We start from the raw sequence: 16597 nt of genomic DNA on the forward strand, positions 1-16597 counted from the left end.
AAACAGGATCAATAAATACTTGTTCACTCATTAATTGCTCCCTCCAACAACAAAATTCTTATTTTTTTCATCCTTATAATGTACTATTTGACATTTATATAAGGTGAATACTTCTAATCTGTATTTGTTCAATGTTTTTTTTAAGATGTTCCATTTCTAACTCAAGTACTATATCTAAAACTATAAATCATGATGAATTTGCCCTAAATCACCTCTCACCCTAACTTCCCTTTTTCTATTAAAAAAAAGCATCTCTTCCTGTCACCCACATTCACAACTTCAAAAGTATCCTCAATCCTTCACTCTCCCAACCACCTTCACCAGTCTTGTCAATTCTGACACAGAATCTTTCACACTTGTCCCTTTCTCTTCATTATCATTACTAGCACCTTAGTTCCAGCTTTCATCACCTAATTGGTTTCCCAGTCTCCAATCATTCCCTTCAACAAGCCATAACCCAGATATGCCAAAATAATTCTTCTTAAAACACAGGTCTGACCATGTCATCACCTGGTCAAGAAGCTACAGTGACTCCCTACTGCCGTATAAACTTCTTTGTTTGGTGTTTAAAGACTTTAACAATATAGATCGAGACTACCTATTGTATCTCACATACTAGGATCCAAACAAACTCTCCTATTTGCTATTTCCCATATATGAGATTCCATATCCTGCCTCTAAGCCTAGAAAACACTGTCTCACTTCTGTCTCATGGAATCCCTCGCTTCCTTGAAGGTCTGGCTAACAGGGTACCACCCACACATTATCATATCTATTTAACTGTGTACAAGTTAAATCCTTAGAGAAGAATATAAATTCCTTGGGGGCAGAGTCTGTTCTGTTGGTGTCACAGAGCATAAAACCATACCTTGCATGTTTTGGACAATACATTTTTGATGATGTGAATTGTTCTTTAGGATGTTAGTTACTTATATTACCCTATGAAATGCCTTATTTGTGGATCATTAACCTATAACTATCATCAGCTGATAAAAGTAGCAGCAAAATTAAGGTTAATAACAGCTGGGAGTAGTTTGCTTGATAAACACTCTAGAAGCTGTTGTACACTATCCATGGTGGAGTGCAGAATGTTTCTTTTGAAGTAATTTAGAAACAGAGATGTATAAAGGAGAAAAAAGTAGAAATTAAAACAAGACAAACATTTAGAAACTTGTGGACAGACATTTTTAGGTTTAGTAACCTATGACAGTGAACATAAAGCCTTTACATTAAAACGAAAACCATCTATAGTGCCTGTATCTTCCCTTACCTATGATCAAACTTAATATAAGGTTCTAGAACCCAGTTCACTGATTAAACTTTGTATAAGAATGGAAACTTGGGCATTATCCCAGACTCTTTATTCACACTCACTCTAAATATTCGATGCTGACAATCTTATCAAGACTACCTTTTTAACATCTCTTGTTTATGTCCCCCATCGTCATTCACACAGCCACAACATTAGTTCAGGCCCTCATTAATTCTCTCATTTGTGAAGATGAAAGTTGGTTTCAGGATTTATCTATTCAATCATGAAAAAGCCTTCTTTTGATTCTTCCACCTTCCCTTCCCTCTAATCAAGTTACAGTTGCTCCCCATATCTCTCCTCCCTTTAATCACCACACTTCTTAAAAAAGTAGTTCATACCCAATACTTCCATTTCCTTACCATTCACTACCTTATCAACTCCTTGTAATTTGCTTCTGTTTCCACCACTCTACTAAAACTGGCCTGTCAGTTCTCCTTCTGTTCTTCTATTTTTAAAGTGCTTTTTCTCAATTTAACCCAGTGGTTCCTGTTCTCCTTTCCAATCAATTAATGTTAATGGTAATGTACTATTCTAGTCCTCTTATTTTCCCTATCTTCACCTCCAAGGTGACTATCATCTCTATACAGATGATTACATATCTTTATTTCTAAGTTTTTCCCAAGCTGAAGATTCCCATATTAAATGGCCTACAGTGCACATCTACTCAATGTTTCTTGACTAAAATTGAGAAAGTCACTCATTGCCTCCACTTCCTTTCCTCACATTCTCTTCTAGACCCTAGGCAATCTGGCTTTCAACCTTGTCATTCAACTGAAACTGCTCTCTTCAGAGTTACTAATCATTTTTTAATCATAAAACCTAGTGGTCTTTCTTCAATCCTGATCTTTTCCATCTTTCTGTAGCACTGGACACTTCTCTTCCTTCATACTTTCTCCTCTTTAGATTTCTGTGATGCTCCTTTCTTCTGGCTCTCTCCTCAGTCTCCTTGGCTGGTTCTTCATCCATGTCACATCCACAATGTCTCCCAAGGTCTGCCCTGGGCCCTCTTCTTTTTGAGCTATATTATCTTACCTGGTGATTTCATCAGCTCCCATGTATTAAACCAGTGGTGTCAAACTCAAATAGAAAAGGGATCCCTACGGATGGCATATTGACTCAGAAAACCACAAATTAACTTTATGTTGTATTATATTTTTATTTTGTTAAACAGTTCCAAATTTCATTTTAATCTGGTTGCCCCTGCAGGCCCTGAGTTTGATACCTCTGTATTAGAAACTATCACTTCTATGCAGAAGATTGCCACATCTATACAATCAGACTTTCTCTCCTGACCTCCAGTCTTAAATCTTCAACTGCCTATTGGACATCTCAAACTTAACATATTGAAAACCTTTCCTCCTTACCAATTTTCCCATTACTGTCAAGGGATCTACCATCCTCATGGGCATTGAGTCTCACAAACTCAGTATTATCCTCAACTCTTCTCTTATATTCACCCAAATATCCAATCTGTAACTAAATTTTGTCACTTTTAACCTTTTTAACATCTCTTATTTATGTCCCCCCTCTCTGCACTCACATAGTTACAACCTTAGTTCAGGCCCTCCTCACCTCTTGTCTGAACTACCTCCTTTGGACTACTGCAATAACCTTCTAACTTTTGTCTCCCTGCCTCAAGTCACTCCCACTCAGGAGTATGCTGGTAAAAACATTACCTCTGAGTACAAATATAGACTCCTCTGGAATTTAAGTCTTCATAATTCCACCCTTTTCTACCCTTTCAAGTCTTGTTACACTTTCTTCCCCTTTACTCACTTTGATCTAGCAATGCTGGTCTACTTGGTAGTTTCTTGAACAGAGGACTCCATCTCCTGTGCCTTTGTACTGGAGTCCCCTGTGCCACCATTGCCTCCCTCCTCACTTTCAACTCTTAGTTTTACTGGCTTCAAGTCTTGGCCCAAATCTCACCTTACGATGGAGGCCTTTCAAATTCCCACCCACCACTGCTAATGTCTTCCCTTTTGAGATTACCTTCCACTTATACTGTATGCATCTCACATGTATGACTTTTTGCATGCTGTATCCCCCATTAGAATGTGAACTCCTTGAGGGCAAGGACTGTTTATGCCTTTCTTTGTATCCACAGAGTTTGAAATATAATAAGCATTTAATAAATGCTTGATGACTGAGTGACTAGATAGAGATTACTGTAAAAGTCCAGGTGAGATCCTTACTGGGAGGGTGGCAGTGTGCATGGAGAGATGTGGTAAAGGCAGAATCAGATGCGTGGGGACAGTAAAGAAGAGGAAAGAGGCAAACAGAGCTTTGAGATTTTGAAATGGAGTGACTGGGAAGATCATGATGCTAATCCAGGAAAAGAAAATAAGTTGGAGGAGGGAAGGCTTTGGCTGGAAGATGATTTCAACTTTGAATGTTAAACTTGAGATATCCATGCAAGTGGAGATGTCTAGGAGGAAACTGGTCTTTCTTGATCATTCCATTCATGAATGATTCCTTTTCTGGGCTTCAAGAAGCACTTGACTTTTCTCTCTCTTTTCCACTAATCCTGTATCACTTAAAATTTTACATGTACATCAAATCTCCTTACTAGAATGTGTCACGTAAGGACAGAGACAAATGTTAATTACAGTTGGAGCCAAATTATGTTAAGTATATCCTATTAAAGTCCACAGATATACTAAGTGCACATCAATCTATGTGTCCTTTCTAGCCTGTATCCCTATTTTCCATTGCTTTCTTTTCCCCTCTATGATGGTTCAGCCCTCTACATTTTCCTGTTCCTCAACTCCCCCACCTCTTACAACAGCCCCATCTGTCATCAAACTCACCACGACTGTACATTATTCCAAGTAAACCTTTCATTCTTCCTTCCTCCAGCCAATTATAGAGTAAGAAGAGGAACAGAGGAAGCGCCTATCTTATTTAGGGTTCTCTTATAAACTCCACCTGAGTCAGGGTAGCTAACTGCTATAAGGTCTAATCACTGAAATAATCGCTGGGAATATTTACCCAGCCCCTCTATATATAATTCCTTCCTTTTCCTACCTAGTCTCTGCTTCTATTACATTCCAAGAAATGCCCACAATTACGATGAATAAATTTTTAACTTGAACCTGCTTTTTTTTTTTTCCCAGAGAATCACAGGGTTTAGAGTTCAAAGGAAATCTCAGAGATCATCTAGCCCAAATCTCTCATTTTATAAAGAGAGGCAATATAGTATGATGATGAAATTAGGAGAGATTTAGATTCAAATACTTCCTCTGACCCTTATTATTTGTATGGCTGGGGCAAGTTGTTTAACTTCTCAGCCTCATTTTCTTCATATATAAAATTAGTAGCAATACCCATAGCATCTACCACACAGGATTTTTGTGAAGATTAAGTAAGGTATATGAAATACTAAGAAGTATTATTATTGTCGTTGTCATTTGCCAGGTCACAGAGATGTACCTATTACAGGACAACGTAATGTCAGCAGCTATTTTTGTTGTTATTATGCAAGAGTAAATGGATACCCACAGATGTTAAGTGTTCTCCTCAAATTATAACACGGGGACTGTCTCCTATTTCTTTTATATTGATTTCCAGTTTAAATTTCCAAGTGTTTCATCTGTTTAAAAACTATATTTATAAATAAAAATCTCCTCCAAAATAAAATATCCTCTAACAATAAAATGGGAGAGAACAATAATTTTCAACAAAGTATTTCAAAGGTTCATTCTATAAGAAGCTTTGCTTTCTAATAAGTAATAAAAAAAATATAAAAAATAATGGATTCCCAGCTTATTTAAAAAAGTAACTAAATTATTAACTAAATTAATTTTAAAATCTATTTCAGAAAATATGGAAGATTAAGTTTAAAATTATAATCAAATTTAATAAGCCATTTTCTAAAACACATCATACCTCTGACCAGAGACCCACATAGAGAGTTTCCCACGGATATTCTTTTTTCCTTCAGGCTGTTGTAAGTATGTTAATGCTAAATGTTGCCATTTTCCCAAAAGGAAAATATTCTCCTGTGATTCAACTTGTGCGAGCAATCCAGCTTTCATATCATCATTTGGATCCATGCACATGCTCCAACAAAAAAATAAAAAAAGTAGAGAATGACAGTCTGCAAAAAATTCTGAATTTACTATTTAGTACACATCTTACAAGTAAAATTAAATATTTTAAATCATATCATGTTCTCATTATTTAATTACCCAAATGACATTAGGTTATTCTTAAATTTCATTCATCAATTTTCTTAAAACAAGCAAAAAATTTAAAACTCAGTTATTAAATAACCAAACACATTTTTGCTGTTAATATTCAGTGCTCTTTAAAAAATAAACTATTTTAATATACTATATAAACCTTTAATTTATACTAGTTACCCTTCATTTAACACTGGTTATAATTCCTACAAATAGGAATAATTCATTTCTTTTCTAATGAACTATTTGGCTTTTGTTTCCATATTTAAATAGGAAAACCCCAATTTATAAGATTTATGCTATAACTTTAGATAATCTGCATGGAAAATGTGCTTAATATAACAGTATCCTAACAGTTGTCTGAAAAAAGAATTTTTCTAGCCTATAAAATTATTGTTGTTGTTTGTCCTTTGTTAGCAAAGAGGACCATGACATCAGGAAGGTGATACCAAGACTTGCAAGTAAATGAGATTTAAGTGAGGGAGGGTTGTGCAAAGCCAGAAGCCTCACTTTCTCCTCCGGAAACATCTAGGTCCAGTGGCAAGGTACAGATCAGGACGACTAGAGACGGCCCCCGATGCAGTGGGAGACCATGGCCTTTTTAAGCTAAAGTCTTTCTCAGGTCTCGGTTTGACTGAGGCAAAGCCCATTCAGCGAATAAGGTCTTAGTGAAATAGAGCAAGAATAATCTAATATCAAGATTATTTTTATGGAATAATACATTCATATATAATTATCAGGGTGGACCTTCTCTCTTTGTTTCTAGATTTTTTCTGTCATTCTAATGATATTTTATGGTAGATTTTAGTATGAGAGTTTAAAATAAAATTTTAAAATAAGTTACTTAAATACATGTTAATACTGAAAGGAAAAAAAATCAATACCGAAAGATGAAAGTTCCAGTACTCAAATCAGCCCACACTTGTATCATCAATGCTTTGGAGCCTAATGAAATCATATGAATACAGCCTTCTTCTACAAGTTTCTCCCCAGAATTCACATATTCCACACTTTCTGATTTGTTCCCTTCTAAGGCAATAAGCAGATATTAGAAAATTATTTACTTAAAATAATTGAAAAAAATATTTTTAAACCTAATGCCCCTTGCCATTCACCCATTTTAATTACCAATAAAAGTACTTTGAAATTCTAAAATATTATTTTTTCTAAGTTGATATACATAGTAAATACTTGTCTTTCAACCAAAAGAAGTAAATCTTTTTAAGTCATTTGCAAGTTTTAATACATCTGGCTTTCATAAATGAGGCACCACTGGAGGACCTGAAGGAGATTTACAAATATATCCCTTGTACTTGTGGAGGCACCTCTGTAGGATTTGTGGATATAATTTAAGAAATCAGATAAAATCTCAAATATCACGTTTGAACTACTATATAAAGGGCTACAAATTCTTAAGTAGGCTATAATAGATCTCAGAATCATCAACGAGAAAAATAGTATAGAGGGAGAAGATGGTCTGCAACAGAGCCTTGTGGATACCTCCAGTTAGTGGGAGTAACCTGAGTGAAGATTCAACAATGGAGACTAAAAAGAAGTAACCAGTGAGAAAGAAAGAGAATAAGGAGAGAACAGTGTTTTGAAAACCTAGAGAGAAGAGTATCAAGGAGAAGGTAATAAACGATGTCAAAGGACACACAGACATCAAGAAGAAAGAGGATTAACAAAAGCCCAGTAGATTAGTAATTAAGAGATCACTGGTAATTTGTGAGACAGAAGTTTCAGTTGAACAATGAAATCGGAAGCCAGCCTTGGAGAATTAGGGAGTGAGAGAAGTAGAGACACCTATTGTAGATGGCCTTCTCAAGGAGTTTAGCCTTTAAAGGAAGGAGAGAAGACAACAGCTAGTTGGGATGGATCAATCAAGTAAGGGTTTTTTAAGTGGGGAGTAGGGGGAGAGAAAGAGTAACATGCGTGTGTTGGTGGGCAACAGGGAGGCAGCCAGGAAACACAGGGAAAGACTGAAGTGGGAGAGGGAGGATAATATAGAAGAACATTTGCTAGAAAAAATGGGATAGAATGGGATCAAAGGGGCATGTTGAGGGTATTGCCTTAGCAAAGAGAAAAGGTCACCTTTTCCTGTGAGACAGGAGTGAAGGAAGAGATAATGAAGGAAGATATATGAGTGATGGGACATGAGATGGGTAGAAGAGAGAGCGCTCAGCAAATGGTCTCAATTTTTCTGGTGAAGAGTGAGGCAGGTTCTCAGGTGGATGGAAGAGGTACTGTGAGAAGTTTGAGGAAGAATGAAAGGATTTTGGAATAGCTGCTGTGGTAAGTGCTGCAGTGAACTGAGAGTAAGGTGTAAGGAAATACTGATATTTACCTGGGAGAAAAATTTGGTGGGAAATAACAGCTAAATTTTGAAAAGCTATCATGTGGAAAAGGAATGAACTTGTTTTGGTTAAGACTGAGAGGGCAGAACTAGAAGTTGCAGAGGCAGATTTGGGCTTAACATATTAAAAGAGAAAAACAAACAAAAACCCATTCCTAACAAATTAGACAGTCCAACAGGGGAATGGACTATCTGAGAAGGCTGTAGGTTCCTTATAACTAGAGGTCTTCAAACAGAGGCTGGATTGTCAAAAGATACTGTGGAGGGGATTTCTGTTCTAGAAATGACTTTCAATGTGGAAGCCACCTGATTCTGAAACCACAGTTCAAAACAGAATAAGAGCAAGTGATTTCAAGGATTTCCTCTCCCTCACCTCTACCTACTTTTCTCTTTGCCTGCAAAGATTGTAACTGGACCAGTCATTCAGTTAGGCCTGGGGCTAATGGAAAGTGAGGCACTAGGGAAAGGCTCAGGGCAGCAAAAGAACATGGAGAAGCAAAGGAAAAGAAAAGATGTGTGAAGAAATGTCATGAAGCAACAGTAGGAAAGAGAAAAGAATTTATGGTATTTGGTAAAGGCATCTGTTTTTAAGACGAGTATTCATTAGGTAGAGACTGCTTGTATAAGGAAAAATGTTATATTAATAATGAACAAGTTAACAGAAAGTCAGAATGTTCCATGTTACTTTTTTAAAATCCTCAAAAATTTCTTCAGTATGCAAGTATGGCATTCATCTTTTAAAAGAAATAAGCACAAAGAATTTCATACCTGCATCATCAAGACTATCATCTTGTATAAATGATGATTTCTTTCTTTTCTTTATCTTCCTTCCTTTTTCTAAGGTATTTTCTGTTTCACAAATAGTTTCCATATTAAACCACAATGAAATACTGAATCCTTCTGACATATGTGGCCAACAATTCTGCCCAACCAAAGGCAAGTGGATTGGGGCTACATGCCAAGATGAAAGAAGCTGATGGGGAAAAATCTCACTATCAGCTTCTTTCTTACTTTGAGAAAATTTTGCCTTTTTTAGCAACTCAATAGCCTTATTGTTGAGAATACTACTATATTTTTGTGAAAAGGAGGTACTGCTTAAATTTGGTATATGAAATAAAGGAAAGGTTAGATATTGTAAAGGGCTCATATTAATATCAGCTTCAATAATTCTCAGGATACCCTTAAGAAGAATTTCCTAGGGAAAAAAGAAATGAGAATTTACAATCAAATTGATATTACCAATACATAAAAATTCCTTAGAAACAAAATTTACAACTGAAGACATAAAAGCAAGCATGCAAATCAGAATTCTTACTGAATCACTTGCCCACCCATTATGTAATTAAAACATTTTATTTTGGTTAGTAATGAAATATATAACACATGCTTTTATTTTTTTAAAATATAATTATGATTAATTTTTAAAAGGGAAACTGATCATAAATGACATTATCCCAGAACTTTTTGATAGGCCAGCTTAAGAATTTAAATGAAAATGTAAAATACAAAGAATCATTTCTAGTAGTGAAACTTATATAAGTTCATACTATGAGCATTAACATAATCGAATACATTTACTTTTCAACTTATTCCACGCCTCTTGAGTTTTTTAACCACTCTGATTTTAACATATCTACATTCAACATAAGTGGGATTGCTATATTCAGAGCTGAGACAAAGTATTTGAACTCCCATAAGCAAGTTTCAAAAACTGGATCTGATGTGGAAGTTTTGAGCCTTCACTATGAAATTTTACTTAATACAAAATAAATACCTATCTGCATCAGAGGATAGAATTTTCTGACAATAAACATATATACATTTATTAAAAAGTAATATTAAGAAGTTTTCAATGTTGAATCTTTCACCTAATAAGCTACACTCCCTAGAAGCCAACCTTACCTACACCCTAAGTCCCAGCTCTGGTATAATAAAACTTTTGGTTAACAGTATCAATAAATCCCTTCTTTAGATCACATAAATATATGGAAGACAAAAAAAAAAAAAAAAGGAAACCACTAGGAAAGAGAAAATAAGATAATGTAGAACACTATAATTATAATGGTGTGCCAGAATTTGCGCAGTCAGGTTCAATCATGAGTACAAAGTGTGTCTTTTATATCTTTGTATTTCTAATGGCTAGCACAGTGCTCCAGGAGCACTCTATAAATATTGATGGTTGATGATGTGGTAGATGATAATAAATGTACTAAGGAAAAGTGATAAGCACACCTAATGGATATATAGTCAATTCATGATTACCTACGAAGTAGAAGGGAATGGTGATATGGATAGTCTTCACATACCTAATTCAAAAGTCAATTATATTTAGCTACAGAATTCACCATATTTTAAAAATATTGTTTAACATCCTAATTATTTTTTTGGCTGATATTAAATTAGTTTATATTTCTTGAGCACAAACTTACGGTAGGAGGAAAATTATGTATATAGCATGACTATGTAAATAGAAAAATTCACAACTGTATTGTATAATCCAGACATAATTATCCAAAATTCAATGTACATTAACTATTGAATGTAAAGGTATGGATGACTGATATTAAAATAATACATTCTAGTAAATGGCTCACAAGTCATTTTATAATTATAGCATATTTACTGTAGAAGGAGATTTCTCCAGAAATATTCTCAACAGAAGGGTTAGCTCTTCTGAACATGTTCTTGAACTCATCAGGGACACCAAGAGATCCATCAGTACTCTCTGGCATGCTAAGTTAGTAAAAAGGGAAAAAAAGTCACCACTAAATTAAAAGTTCTATACAAGTAATTTCATTAAACAAGCTCAAATATACATCACTGCCATAATATGCATGAATCATAATTTTTTAAATTGATAAATTTGTTAAAGAAACAAATAAGTACCTAAGAGAATTCAATTTGAACATATTTTTTTAAGGAACATTAGCACCATATACACACCAAAGATGTTTTTAAAAATATAAATGAATATAGAACTTGGCAAATGAAACTTAAACTTAACAATAATTTTAATTCTAAAAATCATTCTGCTCCATTAGTACCTTGCAAATGTTTAGCTTATAACTATTATTTTTAAAAATTTTATTTTACAAATTAAATGTTTTAAAAGAACACTACCACGTATAAGTGGTATTATTACCCATCAAAACTTATTTAAGGGGGCAGCTAGGTAGTGCAGTGGATAGAACACCAGCTCTGGAGTCAGGAGGATCTGAGTTCAAAGGCAGCCTTAGACACACAACACTTACTAGCTGTGTGACTCTGGGCAAGTCACTTAACCCCAACTGCCTTGCCAAAAAACCCTCAAAACTTATTTAAGTTGTTAAAAATTATACTACAAATAATAGATGAAAATAAACACAAAACTTCAAATACTACATGTTTATAATGCTATATGGATCTCTATACAAATATGTAGTATTATATTTCTGTATTTGTATGTATATATGTAGAGGCAACTAGATATCTCAGTGGATAGAGCACTGGACCTGGAGTCAGGAAGACTTGAGTTCAAATCTGGCCTCAGACACTTACGAAGTCTGTGATCCTGGGTCCAAGTTGGATGGCTAGACTGCATATACATATTTAGGATACATATATCTAATGGAGGAGACCTTAAGAAAACAACTTAGCCTTTGTTTGCCTTAATCCATTGGAGAAGGAAAAGGCAAACCACTCCAGTATCATGGACAGTATGGTCCACGGGTCAGAAAGAGTTGGACATGACTGAACAACAATGTATGTATGTAGGTTTTTGTGTGTGTGTGTGTGTATACATATATATACACATACATACATATACACATATACATACATATAGACATACACACACACACACAATACAAATCTATATGCATATACATGTATATGTGTATATGTGTATGTTAAAGCTTAGTGGTATGCACACATACACTGGGTACCTTATACAAACCAAACAGTAAACATGGAAGGATGCACAAAGGCAGCAATGTGATGTTGTGATAAAGAACATTCAATAAAGAGTCAGGAAACAGGGATTCTGGTCTTAATTGCTACTACCTAGTTGCGTGACCTGGGTAACAATCTCTCCAGTTTCAATTTCCTCATTTATAAAAAGAGTTTGGATTAGAAGACCTCTAATATATTTTCCCAGCTCTTCCATCTATGAAAAAGTATAGCTGCACACAACTCAACAAGTTCTGGAAGAGAAACTAACCAGAACGTCTAAGAAATTGCAAACTTTGTTCTGATATCAAAACAAGGAATATTTACAATGTGCCTAATCTGTGCAAAATACTGTGCTAATTTCTTAGGGATTATAAAATAGTACATGACATGGTCCATACCCTAAAGGAGTTTACAATCTAATTAGGTAGAGAAAAAACAAGCCCAAGAAAATAAAATAAGATGCAAATAATAGAATATCACAATAGAAAGACTGTGCAAGGTAGTACGTAACCAACTGACAAATGGTAACAACACTACACATAATGAATGCTATAAGAATTTAGAAGAGATACTTCATGTTGGTATAGTCAAAGAAAGTATGATGACGAATATATGCCATTTGAATTTTATTTATAAGGCTAGAAAGGATTTGACTAGAAGTGGGACCTTTTGAAGATCAGTGAGGAGAAGGTCATGATCAAAAAGGCATGGAGGTGGGAAAGCATAAGGAGTATTCCAAGAATATTTAGTAAAAAACTGAGAGCGTTTGTATGTGTGTGTAATAGGAGAGAAATCTGGAAAGGCAGGCTGGGTTCAGACTGTGGTAGGTCTTGGGTATCAAGTTAAGGAGTGTAGATTTGATTGGAGAAGCAGTCCGGATCCATTAAAGGCTTTCGAGCAGAGGAATGTCATGATCAAAGCAACATTTTGGAAGAGTAATTAGAATGTGGTATCTAGATTTAAAGTATTTTCTCCTTTGAATATAAGCTTTTAAACCTTTAAAAGGATAAGATTATTATTAAAATAGTCTTGAGTGTGAAATAATAAAGGCATATGCCCTCGTGGGGAAAATTATGAAAAAGAAAGAATAGGTGGGCAATGTGGTGTAACAGATAGAAAGCCTGCCCTGCAGTCATGACGACCTGGATTCAAGTCACTCCTCTGATACATAATGCCTATGTGACCCTAGGTAAGTCATTAGCCTCTCAGTGAACCAGGCAACTGTCTAAGACTAGAAGTTACATAACAGTTGCTTCATTGGTAGAGAAAGTTTCATCTACAGGAGTTCCTTACATCAATTAAATAACACGTCTGGACCCCCCCCCCCCCAAAAAAAGGAATAAAGAAAAAAGAAGGGATGGATCTGACATACTGGAAAAGAAGAATCATCAGGATTTTATAACTTACTGAGTACAGAGGTTAAAGATAGAGGAAATTACCAAAAGTTTTGAGCCTGGGTGACAAAATTTACATCCTCCCATAAACTATAATCAAATCATCATTAGGAGAGAAAATGCATTCTATAGAATAAGATAAAGATTCCATGTTTACAGGTGTTTGTATTATTAGGCTTATGTTTTTTGCAGGGAATATGTTTACAATATAGAAACCCACCTTCGTTTGCAGAGGGTAACAATAGCACAGAAGCAACTATTTTCCCTCAGTCACTGCCAACACATTCCAACACATCCTTTTTCAATGTGGAAAGAACTGTTACCACTTGGTCCAACTTGGATGACTAGACTGCATATGCATATTTAGGATACGTATATCTACTGGAGGAGACCTTAAGAAAACAAAACTATTTTCCTTGCTATTATTATTCCATATTACATACTGTTTTATACAAAATGCCACAGAATCTTAGTTTATATATATGGCAAAATGATTATCCCATTTAGTAAACAAAATCTGTGGAAATCATACTGTATTAGAATTTGATGTGCTATCAAAACTATATTATAACATGGAAGTCTACCATTATAGTAGACAAAGGATTTACTGCTTATTGAGTTTTTATATTAACTTATATAAAGTAAATACTGGAGCAATAGCACATTTGCAAACAATAACGAATTTGAGGAGAAGGACCATATTGTATATCATAGAGCGGGACAAGTCTCCAGACTTCCAAAATTCTGAGAAAATGTAAGATCTGAGGGCTGGGGCTAGTTCATTTTTATCTTTCTATTGCCAGTACCTGGAACAGTGCATAATTCATAGCAGGTCCTAAATAAATGCTTGTTGAGTGACTCATTAAATACTATCTTAAAGGGTAAATGCTGCTATTCCAAGATTTATCCCTTTTACATCTGTATTTGAATGGAATAAAACAATTATGAAGATATGAAGCTTTTCAAAAGATTTTGTTAGGGTTTATTGAGATTTTAAAACCGCAGGTGAGTAAAATTTGAGTTGACAAACTGCTTACAAGCGAACCTTAGGGATATTAAAACAGAAATACTCAAATGCATCTATAATCTCATAGATCTGGATGTTCCCTCCAATAACTCAGATCACAACCTTTGCTTATCCTATGTAACCCTGATCACAACCTCCTATAAATTCACCATGGGGCACCACTCAACATGTTCAAGGCCTTACAGGGATGATTGTGAAGCACTGTCACACAAGCTGGTAACTATATTGGAATATCCACAGTCAAACTCAGCCCCAGATGTCAGCCAGGGCCAGAGAGGGTTGCAGGGTTGAAGGCAGGGCACAAAATAAGATGCTTAGTGCAAACACAAGAAATGAGAAGTGAAGACTAGGGCATCGGCTCAAGAATGGGAATCTCAAATAAGGGTGTGAACAATTCCTCATTCGCCATGGACAAGAGAGCAGGAAATACGAGGAACCTCACATCTGTGCTTTAAAAATATAAGGTACAGACAGCAGATATGTGATAGGAATGGAGAAATATAGAGGTGGAAAAGTATCACTTACTGTATAAGCATATAATTGAGCCATCTGGAGGTCAGGGCTTGATGTGTTATAAACAATGTTTGAAGTTTCTATTAACTATTCTTATTCTAAAGGAAGACTAAGTCATTTCAAAGTGAGGAATATTTCTACAAGGCAAAATCCTTAACCTAAAATAAACTGTGTGACCAGAAGGTAACAACATTCACTACAGCATTGCTCTACCTCTATCTCAACAGCACATAAAGTAGGCTACTCACTCCACCTCTGTAAGTGACTTCGTTATCTCTAACACTGCTTGCTAGTGATGTCAAGGTTTCAAAAAAATGAAAAGTACAAGTCTCTCCCTCAAAATTATGAGACCCTTGCTACAGACTATATATGAAAATAGAATCATTTACATAGAGCTAGAAGTTAAAATGGTCTTCAATAAAATAGGATTCTACCTGCCTTACTCACATTAGAACAAAGAACAAAATCCAGGTTTCCTGAGTCTTAGAACCATATTAGTTCAAAATGACTAATTCTGCCTCAAAAAATTCTGCCCTAGGAAAGCACAAGATGAAGGAAAAGGACAGAAAGGTAATAGAAGACAAAAAAAGACAAAAACTAACTGTTAAATATGAATTCCTTCAACTTAACTATTAAAAAACTATATGAAAATAGTTCTAACTCTATTAATATCACCATCATTTTCCCAGTAACCTAATTCTTGGATTAATCTTTTACTCATCAATGTCCCTAAATCCCTTTAACTAGCTAATTACAAAGTTCATTTAGAAGGATTTTTCCTTTGAAATGCTTTGTGAATATATTCTTTCCTCTCCATTCCCATCACCAAAACCTTACTCCAGGCTGTCCACCTCACACCATGACAGTCTCCCAAGTTGGCTTCCCTAATTCCAGGCTTTTCCCCTCCATGGCATCACACATAATCGTTAAACACTATTTTTATCGTAAAAGATCATTCCACCCCTCAAAAGAACCTTTTGTGGTTTTTAATCTCCTTTCATATCAACTCAGAATTCTTCCTGTTATTTTTCAAGATTCTTTATAATCTGGTCCCAAACATGCCTATACAATCTTACTTCTACTACTTTCTAAGATACATTCTTTAGTCATTCTTATCATACTAACTTTATGTTTTTGTCTATGTTGTTCCACTCATCTGAAATACCTTCCTTATTTACTAGTATAAATTTTACCATCTTTCAAAGTTAATTTTTAGGTCATGAAGCATTCCATGACTATGAGGTCTAAGTGATTTTCCTTTTATAGACACATACTATATTAATATTTGGAAGGAATCTCAGAAGTCATCTGATAAAGTATTACTTTGGACCACTTTTTATAGTGCCTATAGTTTCTACCACATAATTTAATGCTACATTATATGCTCCTTAAATTTTTCAATATTATTCCTTGCATTAGTGCTGTATCTCTAACTAAATTATAAGAGTCATGGAAAGCCACTTTTTATGTCTCCTACAAAAGTGCCTAGGCACAGTGCTGACCATAAAGCAAACACTTACTGCTTGACTGCCTCTGTTATCACATTGATACAGTGTTATATTGTAGTTATTATATATTAGGATAAGATGAAAATTGTTTATGAAAATGAAGTAGTCAAACTTACCTTGTAAACCAGAATCATCCCGTGCAAAAATTTTTAGAAACCCTCCTAAGAGATTTCTAACAATTTGCTGTGAATTAAAACATAAAAAATTTTAAAATGAAACAAACACTATCAATGCAGAGATTTGCAAAAAAAATACACTAAACAATTGCAGTATTTTATTGAGTTAACTGACATTTTGGTTACAAACAAATATTTAAATAGAATAATAATTGTAAAGTAGTCTTTGTAAAGTAATACAAATGGTCTTTAATATCACA

General features: G+C 34.8%; 1 protein-coding gene across 1 annotated transcript in view; it reads right to left on the reverse strand.

The window, feature by feature from the left end:
* The window catches only part of LOC114049583 (lysosomal-trafficking regulator-like), a 247660-nt gene that overhangs the window by 116349 nt on the left and 114714 nt on the right, over positions 1 to 16597 (reverse strand). The window contains 5 exon segments of the mRNA XM_027870837.1: positions 5201 to 5374; positions 6381 to 6525; positions 8618 to 9044; positions 10473 to 10582; positions 16338 to 16404. Coding sequence (XP_027726638.1) covers positions 5201 to 5374; positions 6381 to 6525; positions 8618 to 9044; positions 10473 to 10582; positions 16338 to 16404 — 923 coding nt within the window.

Source organism: Vombatus ursinus, unplaced genomic scaffold (assembly GCF_900497805.2).
Source record: "Vombatus ursinus unplaced genomic scaffold, bare-nosed wombat genome assembly UNPS02014798.1, whole genome shotgun sequence".
NCBI lineage: Eukaryota > Metazoa > Chordata > Mammalia > Diprotodontia > Vombatidae > Vombatus > Vombatus ursinus.